General features: G+C 36.0%; 2 protein-coding genes across 6 annotated transcripts in view; both read left to right on the top strand.

Annotated features, from left to right (window-relative positions):
• Nmu (neuromedin U) overlaps positions 1 to 11543 on the top strand; it is a 41283-nt gene extending 29740 nt beyond the window's left edge. For 3 of the 4 annotated variants that reach the window (XM_023711042.1, XM_023711041.1, XM_023711040.1), the window contains 4 exons: positions 994 to 1068; positions 5231 to 5284; positions 7156 to 7192; positions 11365 to 11543. In XM_023711042.1, coding sequence (XP_023566810.1) covers positions 994 to 1068; positions 5231 to 5284; positions 7156 to 7188 — 162 coding nt within the window. In that variant the 3' untranslated portion in view covers positions 7189 to 7192; positions 11365 to 11543. The remainder of the gene's footprint in view (positions 1 to 993; positions 1069 to 5230; positions 5285 to 7155; positions 7193 to 11364) is intronic. The other variant, XM_023711043.1, reaches the window with a different exon arrangement.
• Positions 11544 to 11939: 396 nt separating this feature from the next.
• Positions 11940 to 26881, top strand: part of Pdcl2 (phosducin like 2) — a 28162-nt gene continuing 13220 nt past the window's right edge. The window contains exons 1-3 of one of the 2 annotated variants that reach the window (XM_004627518.3): positions 11940 to 12074; positions 18264 to 18384; positions 18952 to 19042. In XM_004627518.3, coding sequence (XP_004627575.1) covers positions 12069 to 12074; positions 18264 to 18384; positions 18952 to 19042 — 218 coding nt within the window. In that variant the 5' untranslated portion in view covers positions 11940 to 12068. The remainder of the gene's footprint in view (positions 12075 to 18263; positions 18385 to 18951; positions 19043 to 26881) is intronic. The other variant, XM_004627519.2, reaches the window with a different exon arrangement.

Genomic DNA, 26881 nt, shown 5'->3' with positions numbered 1-26881 from the left:
ATATAATATAATATGTATAAGTGCTAGATGGAGCAGAGGGTGTAGCTTAGTAGCACCACATGTGCTTTGTAGAAGTGAAGCCCTGAGTTTGATCCACCACCAGAAGAAAAAAGCTAACCAGTCTTTTTGGTGTTATCTAGAATGCTTAGTAATTACTTATTCAAGCTGTGAGTCAGTATTACAAACCAATTTAAGGAATGCATGGCATAGTGTATTTCAGACTTGTGCGTAAAGCTATGGAAAGGTGAACTCGGTTTTAAATGTTTATCACATAAAACCTTCTTACATATGAGGAGTTAAAGTCAGGTTAAACCGGCTGCATACCAAATACAAATTACATCTTTAAACAGGATAACTATTGTGTAGGGCTCAAAGTAACCCATTCAATGCATAAGTTTAATATGAGTTATCTCTGTCTTAGGTTCGTGTCTCAAGCGTGCTTCCATTTTCTTCTGCTCCCTATCTTTACTTTTGAGGAAAATGTATCTTTCTCACATTTTTCACTAGCTGTAGTACATTGTCTTTCTTTTCTTATTTGGCATTCCCTGTTGTCTTTCTCTGTATGCTTCAGTTTTAAATATACAGCTTAAAAGGAGATTACTAGATACGTGCATACCCTGACCTTCATAATGCAAAGCTGACTCTCCCACATTGGCTGCATCTGAAGTGAATTATCTTGAGTAGTCTAGAGGTTCACAGATGGATTTTCTGCCTCTGAAGATGCAGTGAGGGGTTTTACTTGTCTGTGGCTGATGACAGGGCTCAGGCTTTCGTGAAAGTGTCTCTTCAGATACTAGCAGAAACCTTAGCATAGGGCTACCAAATTTTATTCCACCCCTTCCAGGCTTATTCATCACAGTTCTCCGAGATGCTTACAAAGGGCTGGCTTTTGTCTGGGCCAATAGCTTGGGTTTAAAAACAACAAGGGTTGCATCTTTCTGGCCAGTGCTGAGAAGCCCTGGGCTCATGGTGTGTGTGTTCATGTCCTCCCAGTCGTCTGTCGTGCATCCGCTGCTGCAGCTCGTTCCACAACTGCATGAGAGAAGAATGAAGAGATTCCAAGCGAACGTATGTAATAACAACTGCATGCTTGCTTTGCTGCTCTCTCTGTGTGGGCAGCCCTTTCCCTACTCCCACCTGTGACAGGTGCCAAGGTGCTCTGCTTTGGATGAGCCCCCACGAGCCAGCAAGCCAGCATCAAACCGTCTGTGTGCAGTAGTGTTGTCATAGTCAGGAAAAAAAAAGTGTTCAATCCTGCCTGTCCCCTGTGTCCTGTCCCTTTGAACTGCAGCTGTGGATAGCCAGGAAGGCTGGGATGGCATTCCCTTGCATGCCTGCACAGCAAGGAAACCTGTTCAGTTTAAGAAAGGTTACTTCGGGTCTATGTTTCGATAGAAAGAGGAAAACAAGACTTGCTGCCTTTTGTATCAGCATTGGGAAACAAGAGGACACGTTTCTTGTTCAAGTATTAGCATGTGGGTAAGAGTGAGGAATGTGTCCGAAACTGGGTGCAGACACTTTAGTTTTTCCATAGTGAACAAAAATATGCCCTAAATAATGCAGGATGAATATAATTGAGTTAATGCCTTCTTAACTAGGAATTGTGGGGTTTTAGCTGTCTTTTGAGAATACTGACGCTTGAGAAGCCGACAGCTTCTAGTAGGTAGTATTCTTTTTTTTTCTTTTTTCTTTTTTTTTTTTGCAGAACCGGGGATTGAACTCAGGTCCTTGCACTTGCCAGGGAAGTGCTTACTCCACTGAGCCATCTCCCCGGGCCCTAGTAGGTAGCATTCTAAGGAATGCCTTGCATTGGAACAATTCATAATTTTCAGTCTCATATTAGCTCATTTTATTCTACTTGGAACTCTGTTCATGCTTGTATCCACGCAGTATTATTCTCTCAAGTTCACAGAGAGAAAAACAACTAAGAATGGCTAAAGGGGTTTCTCAAAATGAGACTAGAAAAGAGGTCACAGCACAGTCAGCTCATTTGTAGTCTATGTGAATATTATTTCACTCTGATATTCTCATTACAGTTCAATCTCAGATTCTTTTGTTTTATTGCTAAGTTTTGCACTGTTAGTTAAGGTTGAATTCAAGTCTTATTTTTCCTTAACTTCAATACTGTCTTATTCTTAAACTGCTACTCAGAATATTCAACTGCTTTTAAAAAATGAATACTGTTTAAATAAATTTATTTTTATGCTCACTATTTCTTCCTTAAATTCTTCATATTAATACAACTAAGCTTGAGTTAAGGGCTGGGGGTTGGCTCAGCAGTGTAATGCCTGCCTGGCAAACACGAGGTCCTGAGTTCAATTCCCAGTACCAAAAGAAATAAAAAATAAAACTAAGTTTGTACCAACAACAGTATCTGCTGCCAACTTTAAAAAAAAAAATGTAGTGAATATAGTATTCCTCTAAAATTTTAGAATTTCCAAAATGCAATGTTAAAAAGGCAGTAGTTAAAAAAAAAATAATAAAAAAATAAAAAGGCAGTAGTTGTTAACCAAACTTTCTAGAAATAATATATTTTTTTAAAAAAGTGGGGATTGAACCCAAGGCCTTCTCACTAAACTACAGCTCCTGTTTATTTTGAAATAGAATTTCCGCAAGTCACTAAATTGTCCAGGCTGGGTACCAACTTGCAACCCTCCTGCCTCAACATCCCAGAGTACTGAGAATGTAGATATATGCCACTATACACAGCTAATATGCTTTGTAAATTTAACATTTTCTTCCTAAAGTGTTTTCTTGGTTTATGAATAATATATAATTTCATTTTAAAGATCTGGCTTCTCAAAATACAGTAACATGTTAGTTTAACTACATTATTAGGGCCAACCAAATAGCTCAGTGGATTAAAGCGCCTGCAAGCAGGCGTAGGGGCCAGGGGTTCAATTCATGGACCTGCCATGCCAGTCCCACCCCCAGGGTGCACAGAGATGGCAATTGAGCCTGGGCGTGGTGGTGCACGCCTGTAATCCCAGCTCTTGGGAGGCTGTAAACAGGAGGATCACTATGAGTCCAATCTAGTAGTGAGACCCTGAACACCCTGTAGACCCATCCCTAAAATAAAAAATAAAAAAACTACGTGATTACAATGGTTGTTATTTACATACTCAAAAATAATCACTTGGTGTTGTGACAAATTTAGTATAGTGCTTGAATTTTCTACTTTGAATGAGACCATCTATGTTGGCAGACTGTTAGCCAAAACCATGAACTACAACTTAGTACAACCTGTAAGGCATATGATAAACCCTAAAAGTTCTTTCTTTCTTTCTCTCTTTCTTTCTCTTTCTTCCTTTCCTTTCTTCCTTCCTTCCTTCCTTCCTTTCCTTCCTTCCTTCCTCTCTCTCTCTCTCTCTCTCTCTCTCTCTCTCTCTCTCTCTCCTTCTTTCTTACACATATTTGGCAGCTCAGACTTGTAGTCATCCTGCAGTTTTCAGCCTCCCCAGCGCTAGGATTACAGGTGTGTACCACCACACCTAGTATCTGTGGCCAGCTCAGCTGCCCAGGGGCAGGGCCGGCATAGCATGTGGTGCTGGAGTTTGAACCCAGTCCCCATGCTTGCCTAAGTAGGCACTTAGTCTGCTGAGCTATCTCATGGATCCTTTTCTTTCTTATTTATTCATTTTTTAAACAATGCTGGGTGTTGAACCCAGAACCTTACACTCACTAGGTAAAGTACTACATTACCAGTCTTTTTTAGTTTTGAGTTAAGGTCTTTCTAAATTCCTCAGACTGGTCTTGTACTTGAACTCCTCCTGCCTATTTTGTAGCAAGTCAAGACTCTTGGAAACCTATAAAGCAAAAGAATATAAGTGTGGTAGTCCTGGGGCAGGAAGATAGAACAATTGAGGTCAGCCCAGACAATGTAGCAAGACCTTGCTTCACAATAAAATATAAAAAGGTCTGGGGATGTAGTTTAGTGATAGAGTGCCCTGGATTCAATCACCAGAAGTACAAGAAAAAGGAGGGGAGGGAGGGAATGGGGAGAGAATGTACGAAGTGAATGAAAGAGCAATAGACTGTTAGCTGTGGTAGGACTATGTCACCTAATCAAAACATTTTTATAGTGAACTATCTAGGATTCTTTTAAAAAATGGAGGTTTGAATGGTAATAATTTAATTTTTTTCTTTAATCTTATTTTCTATGTATCTTCCACTTTATCCTACATCTTTCTTTTTGTACCTACTCACATTCTTTTCTATATTACCCTACCCCCAATGACAAGACTCTAGTGAAACCTGTATGTTGGGGCTTTGCATTTGAAATTTTAAAATATTCAGTACATTTCAATTTTCATTTTCTTCCCCCCCTTTTTTTCTTTTCTATTTAACGTGATTTACATGGGAACTTTTCTTACATAGACATCTAAACATTTGGGTGCTATGCTTACAATTTTAAGTGCTAGTTTTTTATCTGAAGGGGCTTCGGGACAACAGTAATGATGAGAATTAAATAAAATATTGAGAATTTAAGATATGTTTGTTGTAAATCAAGAGTTTAAGAATTAAATAGATACAGAGACATTTCTTAGGGTTTAAAAATATGATTATATTTATTTTATGAAATGAAAGGTCTCAACTAACAGATTTCATGATCATTGATAGATAATTGCTAATAAAAGTAGGAAGCTAAAAATCAATTTAATGGAAACCAAAAATATAAAATATTCTTTCTATGAAGTTAAAAATGAAATGTTTAAGAAACACTAAATGATATTCCCATTATGAATAATTTTTTGTTCTTATTTGGTATTTTCTTGTTGTTACCTTCTATCAATATTTTAGAAAAATCTTCTCTAAAATAGCAATGGGTGAACAAAATTTCCAAAGTTGTCCTCCAATTATAATCTACATCACCTCAAAACTATTGTACTTTTTTGCTCTGACACAGTTCTGGTTTATCTATTGTTCTATATTTATCTTTCTACTTATTGATGAATACACTTACCATTGACAAAATTCCTGAAAAGACAATCTGACACACTGACCAGAATGGTATTCTTAAATATAGCATTTAGGTGATACTACTAGCAGCTGACATTTTTGAGGTTTAAATACAAGAGTGTCTCCTGATAGTAATGATGTACTCAGGTCTGCAGCTCCTTGCCTGTTTAGTGATTAGAGTTGTAGATAATTTTGAGCCTTGCTATGCTCTTTAGAAGAACTTGCACTTGTTTTTTGGTGTTGCTTGTAACGCCTGCCTTTTCTCTTTCAGGAGGCATTCCGAAGTCCTTTTGCAAATCGAAGGAGAGGATACTTTTTGTTCAGGGTATATATATACTGTATTTTTTAATCAATTGATATCAAACTTGAAAAATTGATTGTGGATTTAACCTACTCTTAAATTTCAATTAGATCCTGAAATTTATTTGTAGATATTTGACATCCAGCATTAGGGTGTGACATTCATTCTGTTATTTCCTGATCTCTTCAATACCACAGCATCTCTAATCTCTTCTCTGGTTCACTACTTATATTTGTAAACACTGCAGGTGACATTCATTTACTTGAAAGTTTAATTTCCATGTACAGGAAATAAATGTCTTAAGTATTCTTATTTGTTAAATTCCAAGGGATCATTCGCTAAGTTTTTGATTTAATGGTTTGAAAGAATTATGACTATTTTCACAAATCTTTAAAAGAACCAACTATAATAATAGCCTTTACTTCTTCTTATAACTTTGAGGAGAAAAAACTTCATTTTTCCTTATAGCCTTAAGTAGGAAAATCTCTGGTTGTATTTCTCGTTTTGTATGCCCAAATCATGTATAAAATATGTTTTAAAAATAGCTGTTTTATGAAATATTTGCATCCTTAATACATTAGCAGAAAATTTTAATTTGCTAATTAATATACTTAACTGGGCACTGCCCATGTATAAAATGAATGGAAAGATAGGTTCCAATTTATTTACTTTTGGGCACCAGGAATTTAACCCAGGACCTTGCACTTGCCAGGCAGTCCCTGTACCCCTGAGTTATATCCCCACCCTATCATTCAATTTCTATACCCTCTGAACTTATAGACCCATAGAGGAAATAGATAAATAAATACAAGGCCAGTGCCTGTTCAGGCAAGCTTAGGCAAAGGCAGGGACTGCAGTTCAATCCCCATCACTACCTGCCATGCTAGCCCCTCCCCCAGGGTGGGCTGAGCCAGCCACAATAAATAAATAAATAAATAAATAAATAAATAAATAGTATAGTCAGCCTGGTATCCACAGCAGCTTGTTCTAGGACATGCCAAAGATACCAAAATCTGACAATGCTGAAGTCTCTTATGTAAAAAGTTGTATTTCTATACCACATCCTCTTATACATTACAAGTCATCTCTAGGTTACTTATATTACCAAATAAAATGTAAATACTATGTAAATAGTTATTATAACACACCATTTGAGGAATAATGACCAAAATGAATCAGTATGTGTTTACTACTGCCATAATTTTTAAAAATATTTTTGGATGTCAAAACTGAGTACAGAGGGCTGACTGTACTACATTAAATGCATCTTCAGCCCTACAGCCATGCATTACTCTAAAAAGTACCACTTAAGGAATGAAGGATATATAGGAACAAGCTTTTATGGTTGTGTCCTGAAAAATTAATAGGAAATGGTTGATAAAATATTAAGCTGAAAAAATTCAACTTTACTGCATTGGGATCCACAGGAAACGTGTGGTGAGACTTGCATTTTGAAAAATTATTCTAACAGAAATTGGAGAATGGAGTAAATGAAGAAACTCGATTGAAAAAAGAAGAAATGATATTAAAGTACTGTGAATTTAATGAGTCAATGTTGGTTGATATCAAATTAAACTTAAAAACATTTCTTTTACATTTTTGAGACTATCAAAAAAATAAACAAAATCAAATGATATTTCACTTATCGTGTTCCTCAGCAGCTTTAGCAGCACCTAAGACCTTATTAGAAATACAGATTTTGGGAGTCCACCTCAGACTTATTAAATTAGAAACTCCAGCTATAAGGTTCAGCAGTTGCATTTTTGTGTTGCCAAAATCCTCCAAGTAAATCTGATGTACATTTTTAAAAAACCTCTCTATATCCTTATGATATGTCAACATTCTGTGAACATTAGTTTCCATTCCTACACTAACTTACTTCTAATATTTTTCAGCCACGCAATGGGAGGTCAGCAGGTTTTATTTAAAATGGTATGTTTTTTTTTAATGGTACATAATAGATATATAAAAACAAAATGATGTTTCCTAATCCAACTCAACCTAAAAATTTCTATGGAATTCAAATATGCACAAATTATACTATGTTCAATGTATTTTATTATCTGATTGCATGTGTGTGCTAATATGCTGTATAAATATTACAACTATAAAAGCAATGGGGGTGTCATATGATGGAAAGTTCCAAGGTTTTAAGGCCAGATCTGCTTTGCCATAGTGTTCCTCAGACCATTCCACAGTCATTATCATCCTAATTGATTTTGGAGCTGTTGACATCACCATAATCATCATCATCAAGCTGTCCGTGTCAGGGTTGCATTCCTAGTGTGGTACCACTAGTGTCCACCATAATGAACCAGGACTTACAGACTGAGTGTACTTCTGTCTTCTGAGTAATTCATACTCAAAGATTCTTTATGAAAGCACGTGACTTACAGCTCTAGGGAATGAAGAAACTGTGCAGAGACATAAGATTATAACTTCTGTTTTGCTGCTTTCAAAGTTTCTGCCCAGTGCTGGGCATAAAATACAAGTTTAGTAGCCAACAGCTTTTAGGATTGACAGATTTATTAAACATGTGAGAACAGTCAATAGCTACTGGTCTCATATATTTAATAAATGTTAACCCTAATAACTTAATAAACACACATTTAAAATAAACTGAAATGCAAATTATTAAATTTATAGCACAAAATAAAACTATATTCTACTAAACTTATATATCCTAAATCAAAATTCTCTCTCTCTCTCTCTCTCTCTCTCTCTCTCTCTCTCTCTCTCTTTGGCAGAACCAGGGATTTAACTCAGGCCCTTGCGCTTGTAATTTGTGCATATTTGAATCCCATAAGCGCTTATTCTACTGAGCCATCTCCCCGGCCCCTTCAAAATTCTATCTTGAATGTATTTTTTTGGAAATATTTCACTCATTTCATATACCTCAACCCTTAAACATCTTTATCTTAGAAATGTCAAAATTCTTGCTAGATGTGGTAATGTACACCTATAATCCAGCACTGGAGAGGCAGAATGATCACAAGTTTGAAGCTAGCCTTGACAAATGACTACTTACTCAACCCTGTGTATTCAGTTCTTATAAAAATAAAAGTGAAAATTCTAACTATTTTTTTCAAAAAAACAAAACCAAGTATAACATTACTAATTAAAGAAGATATTAATAACACTATGCAATATAACAACCAGTGCTAATTTTCTATCATCTTATTTTGAAATTCACCAAAAACATACATTATTTAGAAATTTAAACAACGAAAAACTCCAAAGTAAATCTTAGGCTTTTTTAAAAGCCCCATTCAGTGGAAATTTCAAGGCCTCAACCAAGCAAGGAAGAGTTCATGAATTGCCAGATGTGAAGGTACGTGACTGTGATGTCAGCTGCTCAGAAATCTAAGGCCAGATGATTTCAAGTTTGAGGTCAGCCTGGGCAATAAAGTGAGACCCTCTTTTTTTTTATTTTTAATGTATTTGGTACACGGTTTCACTATGTAGCTGTGACTTGTAGTGATCCTCCTGTTTTTAGCCTCCCCAGTGCTGGGATTGCAGGATGCACCACCATGCCTGGACTTGGAGGTGGACTCAGGATGCCCAGGGAGAGGGCCAGCGTGGCATGTGGTGCCAGGGATAGAACCCTGGTCCCTGCACTTGCCTAAGCAGGTGCTAGGTCTGCTGAGCTGTCTTGCCAGCCCTCAGACCCTCATCTTAAAAAAAATGACTTAAGATCTTAGCTTCTTTCTTGGGCTTATGCAAGATAATTATTAATTTACTAATTAGATATTTAAATATTATTAATTTACTAATTAGATATTTAAATATTAGATATTAGATAATTACTAATTACTACTAATTTCCATTGATGCATTGAAAGGAACAGTTAATGCTTAATTTTTGGTTCAATTTTGCATGCCTATTAATAACCACAATATGCAATATAACAACCATTGTTGATTTCCTGTCATCTTATTTTGAAATTCTGTATTGTTTTAATGTTTTCTTTCTTTTTTAATTCTCTTTAAATAAAAAACTAATTTAACTTAAGTAGTCAAGAAAAGAGAGCAACAAGGTGACTCTGGAAAGGAGAAAGAAGAAAGTTACAAAAATAAAAAAATTATAAATTAAAAGTAGTAAAATAGAAATAGTAAACAACAAAAATATGATTCCTTTTTGTTTGTTTCCTTGTTTGTTTTCAGACAGGGTCTCAGTATGTGACTGATACTGTCCTTTAATTCACTATATAGTCTAGGTAGACCTCAAACTTGTAGTGATTCTCCTGTTTCTGTTTCCCAAGCTGGGATTATAGGCATGCGCCACCACATCCAGCTCAAAAATCTGATTCTTTACAAAAAATAAAATAAACTAGCCTATTTTGCCTAGCTTAATCTAGACAAAATGATAAAATCATAAGTATATAAAGATACATATGAAAAGACAAATGATATAAAAGGAATGAAAGTCAAAAAAGAATACACATCTCTGTATTATGTTTTTAAGCCTGGACTCAGTGTAGGATTGTCTACTAAGGTAGGTAGGTTCTACCAAAATTAACCTTAGAAAAAAGAAAAAAATACTAAGAGATAAATGAAAACTATTATCAAGAAACTATCCCATTAAAAAGTACTAAGCAAATAGATTTTGAATTTTTTAGCTGAAAAATGAAAAATCTTTAAATATTTCATGGTCAGCATAATAGTAATACCAGAACCTAACAGAAATACAAAATGGAAGCTGAAAGTCAATCCTGCTTTTAAATATCAATGCCAAAATTCTAGGAATACATTAATAAATAATATGCATCGCTATTTTTAAGGAATTATACATGACTTCACTTAGTGAGATTTGTTCTGACAATTCAAAGACGATTCAAAATAAGAACATCTATTAAAATGTACCAGCATTAAAAAACAGTATCTGATAATCTTAATAGATGATTCTGGTAAAAAATCCACACGACTTTCTGATCTTTTAAGAAAAAATTTTTGTAGAAAAAGATAAATCTTTTCTTGACATTTATATAATGATTTCCAAGTAAAGTTAGCAGAAGGGTTGATAATCAAACACATCAGCGAATTTCTATTTATATCAGGAACAAAATAATTATACCTTCTTTTTTTATTCAGTGTATCCTGAAGGCCAGCCTGGGCAACATAGACCCACTCTGTGTGTGTGTGTGTGTGTGTGTGTGTGTGTGTGTGTGTGTTACTTGGGATTGAATCTAGGAAACCTCTCTACTGATCTATGAGACAGCGCCTCACTATGTTGTCTAGGCTATCCTGGAGCTTGCCATCCTTCTGCCTCGGCCTGACAGGTAGCTGGGATTACAGGCATGCACCACTGTGCCCAGGTTAATGTAGCTCATCTAATGGCCCAGTAAGCATTTGCCATCTCAATTAGATAAGGAAGAAATAAAGGATAGACACATTGGGAAAAGATGAAGAAAAAATATAATGTGCTCATGGATCATGATCAAGAACTTCAATTTTCAAACTGTTGAACATTAACTCCTTTTCAAATAAAGCATGAAAAAAGAAATGAAACATGATAAATTATGTCTATATGAGAAAATATGCTTTTTTCCCAAACAACTAAGAATAGTTAATGGAAAATATATTTTATAGTATTACAAATGAACATGATCACTTACAAAAATAACATGTGATTGTGACACCAGACTAAGTGTTGAAGTGTAAAAAAAGCAATTCAATAATAATTTTCCTTCTCTGATCTATCCTGATGGCTCATATTTATTTAGAAAGCAGTTACCCATATAGTTATTTAATTGGAGATATACTATACAGGTAAAGATTTAGAAGGAGTAACTGTGACTTTTGAAACATTCATAAATCATATTGGCATTAATGAACTTTAGGAAACCACTTTCACATGATTAAATACTGTAAATTTTTACAAAACATAGTCATACCAAATAAGCATGTCATTTGACATAGTGATACATGTAAAAAATATACAGACCGAAGAACAGTTAGAAATTTTCTCAGCTGCCAATGTTATTATATTATGATAAAATATTTGTAGAAAAACTATATAAATATATGTGTATATATATATACACATGTATATATTCACATACTCATTTATACTTGAACCTAATTCAATTTTCTTGTTTTTTACAGGATGCCAACTAATTTTCCACAGAAACAATGTATGGAACACTTAATGTACTATATTTTGGTTTTTTCTCAAAAACAATCTTCCCTAAGTTTACTCTGTTGAAAATTCCTGTGCTGTGAACATTCTGAATAAAAGTTAGTTGAAATCACAAATGTTTAATCTGTTGAAAATAAAAAGCATCTTAAAATATTTTTCTTAGTGTTTTTTTAAAATTTCCACATATTTATTTTAATACATTTAATATTTATTTATGCTTTTGAAAATTATATGATCAACTTATTTTGCCAATAGAAAAAACATTTCCATAACTTATTACTGAACCCACCAGGATTCAGTTTGAAGGGTGCCAATGGCTTGGAAATGACTAGTTGATTCGATGATAATCTAGGTAGAGGAAAGGGTATGAGAAATGCCAGCCTCAGCACCCCAAAGAAAAGGAAAGGCACTACTTGGGATAGATGCTCGAGGACCTGGCAGGTCCGTACCCACTGCCTTCACCTAAGCCATGTCTTTGTGTTGCCTGGCAACGAAGCTCACCTGTGCACCCTCGAAAGAAATCCTCCCTCCCCCTCCCCGCGGGCGTTGGAAACCGCTAGGCCTGCCGCGCTAGGCCTGCCGTGGCGTCTTCCAGCCTGGAAGATCGTTCCTCGATCTCAGTACCTTTCAGGGGTGGAATGACACGGGGGTGTGAACGGCACAGAACATCATGCAGGTGAAGTCGCAGCCCACCGGGCAATACCGGTACAGGCGAGGTCCCTAGCCGAACCCCAGGCTGGTCAACATAAATGGGGCCGGGGCCACAGGATTGGGTTCTAACATTTGTTGTCAGTCATTGCTGAATTTTCATTCAGTTCTATCTGGTTGTGAAAGAAATCTGGATTAGCTTTAGATGAAGGCCATTGTGTGTGTGTATGTGTGTGTGTGTGTGTGTGTGTGGTGTCTATTTTTGAGACTGCTGTACCGCTCAAGATGAATTCTTCAGAGTTTAGCATAGTTTTTCACACGTGAAGGCTAGTAATCCTACTGCCAGTACTCTTTTTTAAACTTTATTTAAGGGCTGACGTGATAGCTCAATGGACTAAGGGCCTGCTTAGGCAAGTACAGCAACCGGAGTTTGATCCCTGGCATCACATGCCTGTCTGGGCGTGGTGGTGCACACCTGTAATCCCAGTGATGGGGAGGCTGAGGATCACTATGAGTCCAGGCTGCATGGTGAGACCCTGTACAAAATACATTTTAAAAAAATATTTAATTCTTATTAGTTCGTGTTTGTGGTACACCATGGTTCCATTCATTGTGGGGAGTTGGTACACCTACATAACACACTGTAATTCTTTTTGTGATGCTGTTTCTGACTTAAGAATAGCAAGATTAGTCAAGTGTAATTCTATTTAATTGTCCTCTCCTACTATCTCAGACAAAACAACAGAGACCTTAACACTAGTAATTACACATCTTAAGGGAAAGCAACTGTCCCTGGAGCTTTTCCTACCTGATCACACAAAGGGTGTTAGAGTTCTGTTTCTTAGAAGGCCTCATAACCTATAGCTTCCTTATTAACCAGAAGCCTGTACTTTCATTTTGCCTTTGGCAGAGTAAAACTCTCACTTTCTGACTTACAGAAATAAGTTTTTCCAGTTGCCCCCCCAAATAAAAATACTGAATTTTTTTCTTGTCTTACACATTTAATTTTGGTATTTTTTTGTGGGGTTTTTTTGTTTTGTTTTGTTTTTGGTATTTGCATGCACCAATGTATTAGTATATGTGATTTATTGGGATATTTTACATATAAATTCTGCTTAATTTTAGTGACTATTAGTAATACAGTCTTAGGACATATATTTTATATAGTGTGAAAAAACAAGAATTTAGCTGAAAGGTAAGTAAACTGGTTGTGACAACATCCGTGATTCCAGCAGTTGGCAGACTGGGGCTGGAGGACTGCTGCAGGTTTGAGGCCTGCCTGGGCTATACAGTCAGTTCACATCATGAAACTTTGTTTTAAAAAAATAAAAGCAAAAGGTAATTTACTTGAGAGCAAAAGCAGCAGCACATTAACTTCTTTGTTCTTTTATTTATTCATTGATTCATCAGCAATCATACAATTCTCATGTTTGAGGTACAGACCTGTTACAGAATAACTCACTCTGAGATGTAAATAGGCACAGTAAACTGCCATTATAATTTGAGTAAATAAATAATGATGTCAATTATGTTAGAAAAAACTGCATAATTTCTAAAAGGAAAGGGAATGGCAAAGAGCATTGGCTGTTATATCAGGTTCCATTACAATAACTCCTGGTTCTGCCAAAGAAGACAAAGAAATTTGAATAAATCCATAAGAATATGGTGTCACAAATGTCAAGAAAGACCACTGTAGCAAGAAGAAAAAAACTAAATCAAATTCTTCTTAAGAGATCAGATGCAATACCTAGCCACTGGAAGTGGCAAAAGACAGTCTGTGGGTAACACTAGAAGGGAAGATGAAGGGGAGGCAGAAGCCAAAGTTGACATGGGTTGAAAATGTATAGGATTGTGAACTAGAACTCATTGGAGAATTTGGAAAAACTTGCCTTGACAATGGACAGGAATAAAATCTATCACCAAGAAATTTTGATCCAGGACAGCTTTCCCATGACTTGAGGCAACCTGAGGCACATTTTTGGGTGATATGGCAGACTGCAAACTGTGAATTTGGTATAAAATCTTCTGTAGTGCTCCCAAGTACTCACAAGAAACAAGTATCAAGCCTCTCTATTTTATGTTATAGGAGGAAAATATCTCTGTCTTAGCTCTCAAGAAATTCCCATGAATAAATTTTCAAGGACAAGGAGCAAAACTCAAAAGTAACCCAAGCACATAAGGAGAGAAAGCATTATGACCCTGAATCAAGAGAAGCACAACTGTAGTCATGTGTGGCAATCCCAGTAATCCACAGGCTAAAGCAGGAAGATTGCCAAATTGAAGGCCAGCCTAAACTACATAAAGAGACCCCATCTCAAAAGCAAGCAAGCAAGCAAACATAAAACACACTTGCAGAGACTTTAGGATTAGAATAGCCAGACATAGCAACAGTTATAAAGCAACAGTGATTATTCTGTGAAAAAAAAGACCTGCCTAAACTATCTAAGTAGAATAGAAGATTGTAAAAAATGATCTTATATTATATATATATATAAAATTTAAAATTTTATTTAAAAGGAGTAAAAATTTTATATAAAAAGGAGTTTTATATATGTAGTAGCAGGGAATAGTGTGAAATTAAGAAAATAATCCCATTATAGTAACATCAAAAATAATAAAATACAGTACTCAGTAATAACTTACCTCAAGAGGCCAAAAACTTGTATATACAAAACTATAAGATATTGGTAAAAGAAATTAAAGAAAGTATCAGTAATCCCAGAATATATCCTATGTTTGCAGATTACAAGATTTACTATTGTCTGTACTATGGATAACCACTAAGAAGATAACAATGTACAGTGTATTGACTATCAAAACTGTCCTATTTAATCAGCTGTGAAACTGTCTCATTCATATTTATTTCTCAATTTAAAAAAAAGTTTAAAAAAAGACTTACTATTGTCAAAAAGTCAGTATTGCCAACAGCAATGCCTAGTCTCAGAGCAATCCCTGAAAAACTAAACTTTTTTTTTTTTTTTTTTGCAGGCATGGAAAAACCCACCTCAATATTCATATAGAATCTCAGGGAACTCAGTAGTCAAATAGTCTTGGAAAAAATTGATTTTTAACTGATAGGAAAAAAATAGATCTTTGAAAGTTTGAATCATTTCTTTTAGAGACAGGCTGCTTCTCTAAACTTCCTCCTGCCTAGAATGCAAACCATCACCTACCACCCCCTCTCTGAGCTCCCATAAATGGACAGTATATGCAGCTGCTCCCATAAATGGACAGTATATGCAGGAAGTCAGGGCCCAGCTTTGCTTTCACAAAGGAATGAAACGAGTATGGAGTTGTCTATCATTTCATTGCATTCTCCTCCTCTCGTCCTTCCTATAAAATACCCTTGTACTTATTCACATAATGAGATGGTGATTTGAGGCAACATAAGGTTCCTCCATCTCCTTTGAGCTGGTTTTAAATAAAACCTTTTTTTTCTTTCACCAAAATTAATAGCCTTCCGTGATTTGGGGGTAGGGGAGTGCTCCACATATGGACCTGAATCGCCAGTAGCACAACATTAGAGGACCTGAAATGAATAGCATAAGTTGTGTAATTGTGGATGCACTTGATGCTGCCAAGCTATATGTTTAAATATAATTAAAATGGTAAGCTTTATAGTATATGTTTTTCATAATAAAAATATTTTATAATCAAGTAAAACATGAAAATTAAAAGCTGCAACAAATAAAATTTATATCAAGTATTCTTGAAAGCAAGTGGTAATATTTGATCATATGTCCAATCTTACATAACTGTATCTGTTAATCTGAGGAACAGATTCGATGATAAAAATAGATAATATATCAACCATTATAAATTAGTTATACCTGTTTTGAAAATTTGTAACATATGTATTGTTGTATGTTACTCTGTTTTTGTCTTTGTTTCTTTGTTTTTACTCCTTTTAAGTAAAATTTTAAAAAAGAAAAATAATAATAAATTTTTTAAGAAGACAAGCAGATGGGGTTTTATAGGTCAAAAGACTAGAAATAGGAAATATGGCACAAAGGGTTCAAGGAGTATGTTTGTATTTTGAGGTTAAGAGTAGGAAAATTTATTGGGGAAATGTAATGAGGAATAGGTTTTTTGATGTTGTTTTTTGAGACAGGGTCATGTTATGAAGTTCAGGCTGGCCTTGAACTCACTATGTAGCCTAGGCTTGCCTTGAACTCATAGTGATTCTCCTGCCTCATGTGCCACCATGCCCAGAAGGGATGGTGAACAGGAACAGCTCCTGAGGGACAGGAGGGATCCTGAATGGGTTAGCCTCAAACATCTGATGGGATGATTTTTGCAAATTTTCCAGAAGTGTTAAAAGATACAAAAAGCTCAGTGAACACATTTAGCACAAATACAAAGAAATATTGTATACTCGATTCATTACGGCAAATCCTAAGAAAACTGCAGACAAAACCTTAACTAAATCCAGACAACTGAAAGTGGGATTATCTTTGAAAGTTTCTTAAAGCGATAGTTGATAGCAATAAATATAGTAGCCAGAGTAAGTCTCATTGAAGGTATAACAGAGGAAGAATCCACATCAGTAAATGGCAGTTGGTAGGATTTATTCTTTTTGGCCTATTCAGCTGAGGATTTTAATTCCAAGTTTATTCTTGGTCATGGTTGCTTGCTACATAATTCTCTTCTCCTTCTTCTCCTTCTGTATTTTAGAGAAGGGTCTACAGGGTGTTTAGGGTCTCACTACTAGACTGGTCTTGTAGAGATCCACCTGTATACAGCCTCCCAAGAGCTGGGGATTACAGGCACATGCCACCATGCCCAGTCTCAATTGCCATCTCAGAGTGCCCTGGGGGCGGGGCTGTCACCGCAGGCCCAGGGAATGAACCTTGGGCCCCTGTACCTGCTTGTAGGCGCTTTAATCCACTGAGCTGTTTGGCCAGCCCTCCATAATTCTCTTCTTAAAACACTTCATAGTATGGCAGCTCACTTTGTCAAAGTCAGGAAGCACATTGGCTGGTAATGGAAGCTATAATCTTATAGAATGTAGCAATGTCTTCATCTTTGTCATGTTTATTGGTTAGAAGCAAAGCCATCATGTCCATCTGATCACACAGAGAACGATCGTTCAAAGCCATCTAAGACTGTGTATGCTAAAGTGTTAACCACTCATGGGTGTAATTATTGTTTCTCTGAAAATATCAGCGATGTGGACAACAAAGGAACAGTACTTAACATATGGTAGACAAACACTGGAAAAGCTGCAAACAAATATCCATGATTAAGGAGCAGTGGAAACAAAACTAACATTTATAGAAAAGGATAATTAGATGCAAATTGAACTCTGGAAATTCTCCTGACCTCTTCTAGGATTTAACCCCTAAGAAAGAATCGCACCGAAGTGAAGAACTAAAAACAATCAAGTTCACCTGAATGTCTTGAATGCTTACGTGTAAAAGAAAACAAACTATATCGGTGCATGATATGAATACTTTTTAAAAATATAAGATATAAAAAATGAACACCCACACACACTAGAAATGATCCAAAATTTCATTAAATAAAGTAAAAGGAACTCGACAATGGTTGTTGTATTGTGTAATATTATCTTCAAATTAGCTGGTAAGGTTGCCAGATACAAACCTGCAAAACTGGTTTTAAAAAAGTTATAAGAAATTAAAAATAAAAAAATGAATTAAGTTAAATTAAAAAATTTTAAGCATTAACTTCTTTCAACAGAGCAGCAGAAATCAGCAGTACAATTATCCAAACTATTCTGTATACACACACACACATATATTTTTCCCTCCTTTCTTCTGTCCTTTTCCTCATCCCAGCTTTTCCTTCTCATTGAACACATTCTTTCCCTTTCACAGTATCTATTGTACCTTTTGGATTTATTTACTCTTTCAGGTTCTCACATTAGAGATACAATAGATGTTGCACAGGTGGGTCTGATATATTTCACTTAGCAATACAGTCTCCGGTTGCATCCATTTATCCTATAGGCCTCAAATCTATGCTTTTTATAGTTGAGTTCAGTGTATAGACTGTTCAGTGTAACATTAAGGTGAGAAGATGTAATTCTATTAATGTGGAGAAATATGAAAAAGGAGACTAGTTTGTTTTATTTCTTAAAAGAAATTATCTGTAGAGTTTACAATTACGTACTTGAAAGTGCTACATATAATCAGTTTTACAAGTACATATTAAAATCCACAGCTAGGTCAATAGATTTTCTTTTCTTTTTGTCAAGGACCCAAATGAAGACACAGAATGGAATGAAATTTTAAGAGATTTTGGCATTCTTCCTCCAAAAGAAGAACCAAAAGATGAAACTGAAGAAATGGTCTTACGTTTACAGAAAGAAGCAATGGGTACAGTTGAGCATTTTGGGGCTAGATAAAGGGATAACACAATTAAGGTAGCAATATTATTTGCCACACATTTCAAAAGAGACAAAAATAATTTAGTATAGACTCCATCTACACATTCAAATTGGGGTATTGAAATAGGAAGTGGAAATTCATATATGAAAATCATATGCTAGTTGATGAAAGAGCTGAAATATGCTGGTATGTAACCTCGTAAGATTTCTCTCCCATTATATTCCTCTACTGTGTGATTGCTTTCCTTTTAGATCATTCTACAGAATATATGTTATTTGTTAAGATTTCCAGGTGTTTGGGGGAAATCTAAATTTATGGCCTCTGACTAATTTTCATATCTACTTTTATATACATACTCTGTCAATTCTATGAACTTTGAAGGAGTAATAAAAATTTAATGTTGTAGCTTCTGAAATATGTCAACAGTTATGGCTGTTTGCTTCTGGTTTGTTTAAGATATTCTTGATCTCCATTTACCAAAGATATTTTTTCTAGATATTTATTGGAAAGTGAAAATAGTTTTTAAACAATTATTTGTAATTTATGCTGTTTTAGTTAAACCATATGAAAAGATGACTTTAGCACAGCTGGAAGAAGCTGAAGATGAATTTGATGAGGATGATATAAAAGCTATTGAAACATACAGGTACAGTGATTCACTTGGCTTAATTAAGTTTTGAAGCCAATAATTTTTATGTTTATGGAATAAAGTTTAAGAGGAAAAAATTAAATTTTAGTAGGATTTTAAAGCTTTCTTTATATGAGATAAAATTACATATTAAAAACTTTATGCTGGGCATGGTGGTGCACATCTCTAATCCCAGCACTCAAGAGGCTCAGGCAGGATGATCACTTCAAGTTTGAGGCCTGCCTGGACAACAAAATAAGTTCAAGGCCAGCCTGAACTGCATAGTAAAATCCTGTCTCAAAAATAAGAAAGAAAAAGACCCAAAAAACTTTCTCTATCTCTCTCTTCTTCTTCTTCTTCTTCTTCTTCTTCTTCTTCTTCTTCTTCTTCTTCTTCTTCTTCTTCTTCTTCTTCTTCTCCTTCTTCTTCTTCTTCTTCTTCTTCCTCTTCTTCTTTAGCTCGGACTCATAGGAATCCTCCTGTTTTCAAGCCTCCCAACGCTAGGATTACAGGCCTGCACTACCATGCCAGGACTTGGTTGCTGGCTCAGCGCTCCCAAGGGCAGGGTCCATGCTGCCTGTGGTGCCAGAGATAGAACCCTGGTCTCTGTGTTTGCCTAAGCAGGTGCTTAGCCCACTGAGCTATGTCACCAGCTTTTTTTTCTCTTCTTGCCTTTACTTACATACAAAATTATCAGGGGCTATTGTATAAGGCCCTGGGTTCAATCCTCAAGACCACAAGATAAAAAAACCTAAAATAGAAAATTATCAATAATGTAAAAGTAGAGCTTCATCAAATTAAGTATGAGTAAAGCAGAAAATATCATTGAAAAGCCAATAAAAACACAATCATGATTTCATATACTAATGAGATGACTTGGCTAAATGAGTTTTAGATACCTTCAGAATGGGGCTAGTTTCCAGAAGAAACAACCATGTGATTAGAGGAGTGGAAGTTTCAACCCTACCTTCCATACTCTTTGGGGATGGACAAGGGTATGGAAGTTGAGTTAATCACCAATGGATTTAACCAACCATCCATACATAATGAAACCTCCATAAAATTTTTCTAAGTGATAGTACTGTACATTTGAATGCCTTCAAAATTCATATCCTGAAACTTGACCTCCAAGCAATGGTATTAAAAGGTGGATCATCTGGGGGAAATGATTAGATCATGAGGCTTCCCTGCTTATGAATGAGATTACTGCCTTTATAAAAAGTTCCGACATGATGACACACGTCGGCGATCCCTGCACTGTGGGAGGCTGAGGCAAGTGGATTACAATTTTGAGCCTAACCTAGACAATGTAGAAATTTACCAAGACTCTATCCCCAAAAAAATTTTTTAAAGAGCTGAGGATGTATAGGTATGTAGCTCATTGTGATGGCCCTGGGTTCAATCTCCAATACTACTGTAAAATTAATTTTACCTTTAACTAGAGATTAATCAAATTAATTGAAAATGCCTTTACTTTTAAAGTAATTACTGCTGGGCTGGGGAGATAGCACAGTAGTCTAAACACAAAGACATGGGTTTGATCCCCAGTACTGCATGCCCCACAGGCAAGCTGAGACAGGAAAATCCCTATGAGTCCAAGCTGTGTAGTGAAACCCTGTATCAGACAAATAAAAAGATTTATTTAAAAAAAATTACTGCTAAAGGCAGTCTTAGCTTCCACCATTTGCCTACTCGTTTTCTGTATTTGTGTGTTTTTTTTCTTCCAGTGCTGGGAATTAAACCCAGGGCCTCTTAGATGTGAGACAAATACTTTTCCAATAAATTGTATCCCCATCCCTCTTATTTGCTTTTGTTCCTTAGGTCTTCCATTTATACCTTCTTTTTTTTATTCAGCTGATTTCTGTAGTATACCATTTTTATTTTCTTCTTTCCTTTTCTGTATTTTTAAAATTTTCTTTCTTAGTAGTTCTCTTCAGGACAAAATCACAACTAGTTTGAGTAATACCAATCTAGATTCAATAACATTTAAATACTTACCTCCTATTTATCTCCATAATCTTTATGTTGATGTTGTCACAGATTACACTGATATGTACATATGTCCATTAGCAAAGATTTATAATCATTGCTTTATGAATTTGCTTTTTATATCATCTTAAAAAAGGAGTTAAAAACTGAAAGGACAGTAATACTGGCTTTTATATTTCTTTATTTGTCAACTTCACCAGTTGTCTTTTTGTCTTTCTGGGACTCAGTTACTGTCTTGTGTCCTTTCATTTCAGTCAGAGAGACTCATTTTGGATTTTTCGTTGGACAGGGCTACTAAACTCCCTGATCTGTTTTTGTCTTGGACTATCTTAATTTCTCCCTCTCATTCATTATTGAAGTACGGTTTTGCTCTGAGTTGACAATTATTTTCTTTCAGTACTCTTAGTATATCAATCTCTTTCCTTTTAGCCACCAATGTTTCTAATGAGAAACTGGCAGTATTGTTAAGGACTGCTTCTCTCTGACTTGCTGCAAGAATCTCTTTGTCATTATTTCTTCAAGTATTCTTCATACCCTCTTCTTTCTCTTCTCTCTGTTGGTCTACTTGATAATGTCCAACCCTACTGTGTATTTTCCCCCCTCAAACTTAGTAATTGCAATTGTTTTATCTTTAAATTTGCTGATTTGTTTTTGCTTGCTCAAGTCTGTGAAGATCCCCAGTATATTTTTATTTTAGTTATTTTACTTTTTAGTTCCTCTCCAGTGTGTTTTTTTTCTACTCACACCATTTCTTTTTCTTTTCTTTTTTTTTTAATTTTTATTTATTTATTTGAGAGAGAGAGAGAGAGAGAGAGAGAGAGAGAGAGAGAGAGAGAGAGAGAGACCAGCTCAGCCCACCAGGGGGCAGGGCTGGCTGGCATGTGGTGCTGGGGGATTGAACCGCGGTCCCTGATGCTTTTGCTAAGCTTGTTCTAAGTAGATGCTTTAGACCACTGAGCCATCTCTCCAGCCCACACCATTTCTTTTTCTTTTTTTCTCTTTCTCTTTGTTTTTGTTTTTGCTTTTCTATGCATGTCCGTGCATGCATGTATGTATGTATGTGTGACCTGGGATTGGACCCAGAGCTTTTGCACTGAGCTATATCTCTAGCTCCTTTTTATTTTCAGATAGGGTGCTGCTAAATTGCTAAGTTTTCCAGCCTGGGGTCATGCTTGTGGCCCTCCTGCCTTGGGCTTCCACAGTGGTAGGAGGATTATAAGCATGTACCATCATGCTTTGCTCCCATACCATTTCTGACATGAAATGTGTAGGCTTTTTTTCCTCTATGCTAATGAATTCGTCAACTTGCCAAACACAACCAGTCATTTTGCAATTCAGTTTAATCTGACACTAACTACCAGATTTAAGGCAAACTCCATGATAAGAAATCACTGCATACTCACTAGAATAGTTGCCACACAAAATACAGACAACAATAAAAGTATTGGCAAGCTTTTAGAGAAATTAAAACCCTTGTCATTGCTAGTGAAAATGCAAAGTGGTGCAGCCACTTTGAGAAGCATTCTGAAAAATAATCAAAAGCATAAATGTAGAGTTGTCATATAATTGAGCTATTCCATTTCTGAGTATGTGCCCAAAATAATGAAAACAGAACATGTATAAGAATCACGGGCCAGTCAAACAGCTCAGAGGATTAAAGTACCTGCAAGCAGGCTCAGAGGCCGGAGGATTGACCCCATGGCCCCTGAGATGGCAAGGGGGTTCAGGGGCCAGGGGTTCAATCCCTGGGCCTGCTATACCAGCTCCGCCCCTGGGCCTGCTGAGATGGCAATTGAGACTGGGCATGGCATGTGTGCCTGTAATCCCAGCTCACGGAAGGCTGTAAACAGGAGTATCACTATGAGTCTGATCTCCTCAGTGAAACCCTGTATACCCTGTCCTAAAATAAAAAAAAAAAAAAAAAAAGAATCACATCATCACAACCAAAAAGTAGAAGCAAGCTGAATATCTACCAACTACTATGTGGATCACCAACAGTACTGTATTTGTGCAATGGAATTATTACTCATAAAACACAATGAAATACCAATATGTTCTACAACAAGTATGAACTTGGAAAATACCATACTAAGGAGAAGAAATTAGCTGCAAAGGTCATATAAACAGAAAACAAGTTATTGTATACCAGGTCCTCAGAAGAGTAAGCAGAAAATTTCTGTAGATACAGATTTTAGTTTGGTGGAGTGAGAAATATTTTTTTTTCATTAGATAGTTACAAAGGTTCAACAACTTTTAATTCATATTCTCCAGTTCTCTCAAGAAGTTCCTTTCCAGGCAATGACTGTGGCCTGGCCCCTTTTCATTAGGGACTACATCATCTTAGAATCCTTTACTTCACAAGGGATATGTCAGAGAAGAATCATAGAAATTGATATATCATGTTCATTCATGTTCTAGTCTCTTGATCTTAATAAATCTATACAGGAAGCTAGCTAGTATGTTCTTTCTCTGAAGTCTAGAAGGGAAAGTTATAATCAAGCTCTAGGTCTTAACCGGGTATCAGGATAAGACAAATAAAAATATAATATTCAAAAGAAGAGGCAAAACGCTGTTTTGTAGGTAGTTATAAAATAACAAGTGAATCAACTCAGAAGCTCTTATACCTAAAAAGATAAGGATGAATTTCTACATAGCCATGAATATATCTATAGTCTATTTTTATAGCAAATATACTAAATTGATCCCCTTGACACATGTTCTTTCTTTTTTTCTTTCTCTTGATATATGTGCCAGTACTATAAAAGGTAAAAAGCTGAAACTATATCTTTCAAACTTTATTGCAATATGGATAACTTATGTAATTTAGATTTTATTGAGCACATTCACAGGATATTTGAATTCAGAGCCAAATTACAGAGGAAAGAAATGATAGCACACAAAGTACCTACCTAACCCACAGTAATCTAGAATCTGCATCATGGTTTTGCAGCCATTATTCTGGTATCAGTTTGTTATCATCAGATTATCGCTATGGAGAGGGAGTGCTAGACAACAGTTGCTACTATGAATTTCAAAACCTCAAGAGTAATTTGACAGTAGGTCCAACAATTAGAACACCAGTTCCAGATACATGGTTTCTAAATTATGGTGAAGAAAGCCATGACAGATCTGTTTTGCAGTGTTACTGTTTTACTTTGGTTTTGTTTTTGTTTTTTGGTGTCAGGAGTCAAACTCAGGACCTTAAGCTTGCCAGGCAGGTGCTTGTGCTGCTGAGCTATATCCCTGGTCCTGCAATGTTTTGAGAGTCATTTCTGGTTAATCGGTCTACAGCCTACTCCTTGCACCTCTCCCTTAGGTTTGCAAAGCACTTCATTCATCAGATTAAACTCTTTCCTACTTAAAATAGCCAGAAGGCTTTCTCTTTACACAACTGGATCCCAACTGATCTGATTGTTCAGCGAAAAATGCAAGCCACTGAACACTATGTGACTCCCTAATTGCAAAACCAGCCTATGTTCACCTTTCTTTTCTTCCCAATCCAATGAAATAGCAAGTAGGAAGAGGTGGTAGTAAAAGGAGGAGGAGAAAGAGAAGCAGTTACACCATTTAGTAGGTCATGGTGTTATCACTGGAGCAAGAGTATTTTAAAATTTCTGAACATTAAGCCAGTGAGATTGAATGGAGGGAACTTAGTGGTAGCAATATTAAACATTCAGTACAAATAAAGCAGAACTTTCAAAAGATCTTTGAAGTAGCTCTAGGTTGTATCTCTGTCAGTAGAGGGACAAACAAAGCATATCAACTCAAAAATGTGAAAAGTTCTATCTAATGCTGTGTTGTTATTTTTAGCATCTTCTTTTAGGCTTCATTTTGTTTGGATTGTTATGTAAAGTGAGAGATTTTTCCCTGACATGTTTCTACATGTAAAATATAGCCAGAATATTTAAAAAATGTGCCCAGGAGTTTTATTCAAGTATGATGAGAAGAGGATTGCCATTTAAAGGATAGTTTGGGAGCTGAGCACATGGCTCAGTGGCAGAGCTCTTGCCTTGCATATATAAAGCCCTGGGGTCGCACCCAAGCACCAAAAAAAGAAAAGAAAAAAAACAGTTCCCAAGAGGCCTCCCTCTAAACTGCCTGAATTTGTCAGGAGTAGGAAAAGAGAAGCATGGGAAGCAAGATAAAAGCATGGGCATGAGCCTTTACTGGAGTGATAGCAGGAGAGAACACACAGGGAGTTTGGTAAGAAGGCTAAGGACAGAGTAGGGACAATGATGCTGGTGGGCACTGGGCTGCCAGGCTGTCTTTAGTTGTCTCCTAACAGGCCTTGGGATGACAGGGCAAGCACAGGAAGTGGCTCAGCTGGACACAGACGAGGGCTGCGGGTTTGCACTCAGCATTGTTTGGTTTACATTTGAAGAATTTGCTCTCAGTCAGTGTGTATTCTTCCTTAGAAGTAGCCTGCCCCGAAATAGGTACCAAGTCCAAAGGATCAGCAGGCTTTAGATGGCAGAAAATAAGAAAATGTAGTTAACACATGCAGGAAGGGACAGTCAGTACCCCAGAGAAAGCAAGTTATAAAATCAATCTATTAAGAAATTTTTAGTATCAGAAATCATTTGGGCTTGCTGTATAAATCCAAATGTTAAACAGATTAATCTCCAGAGTATGTAAATTCTGAAAGCTGTTTAACAAAATAGATAAATGTTACGGAATTCTCACTGGGACCAGATGCCAGACTATGAAATTTGCATGTATAATCTCACTTAATTCCCAGCAATCCTCCATAAGAGTAGGTATTAATGTTCTTATGTACAGTTTGGGAAACTGAAGTTTAGGAAGATTAAATAACCTACCCAGCTTCATGCTACTGTTCAGTGCTAGAACTGATATTTAAACACAGTTTATTTGTCTTAAGAGTCCAAGCTCTGAATCACTCATTTGCTGCCTTGCTTCCTGTAATAAAATTAGTTTATAACAAGTAATTAGAAATAGTCACAAAGACTTTGGACTGAAGGTCATCTTAGCATGCTATAGTTATAAATATGGAGATAATAATAGTATGAATTTCATAAAGTCTTTGCAAGGATTAAATTGGTCCATAAAATGTGCTTCAAAAATGGTGCCCAGAAAATAATAAGCACTCAATAAATGTTAACAGGTTTTCAGTCTTGTGGAGTATTTAACCTGTGTATGTGAATTGGTTGGCCTGATGTCTAAACAACCCAAATAAAAACAAATTTAAAACTCACTAGTAAATTTTTTATGCTTTGTAATACCTATCATGACACAAATTCCCATATAAGATAAATTGAGATTATAGGATCATTGATGGTTATCCTATCGCTTAAAATGTTTGATATGAACAGTCATCATATTCCTTGCCCTAAATTGTTAGTGTATGAAAACAAGCTGAAGAATATGACAATTAGGGCCAGCCAAATAGCTCAGCAGACTGAAGCACCTCTTTAGGCAGATGCAGCGGCCAGAGTTCGATCTCCAACATGCCGTGCCAGCCCCACCCCCAAGGCAAGCAGAGATGGCAATTGAGACTGGGCATGGTGGCACATGCCATGATCCCAGCTCTTGGGAGGATAAACACAGGCAAGTCCGACCTATGTAGTGTGACCCTGTAGACTCTGTCCTAAAATACAAAAAAAAGGAGACAATTTTCTTTCTTTTTTTTCCCATAATTTTATTGAGAAACAAATAGCAATGAGACAGTTTCAAAGCAAATTGGTAGGACAATTTCAATAATTAACACATTGCATACATTCTTCCTAGTGGTTAATTGCTATACAAGATGTGGACTTGATATCCTATTTACAAACACCATTAGAACAAATCACTCTATTCATTAAGAGAATGTAACTATATATCTATCCTAACCACTTTGAATACACAGAT

Source organism: Octodon degus, unplaced genomic scaffold (assembly GCF_000260255.1).
Source record: "Octodon degus isolate 3935 unplaced genomic scaffold, OctDeg1.0 scaffold00019, whole genome shotgun sequence".
Lineage (NCBI taxonomy): Eukaryota > Metazoa > Chordata > Mammalia > Rodentia > Octodontidae > Octodon > Octodon degus.
This window is presented reverse-complemented; position numbering and strand designations above follow the sequence as displayed.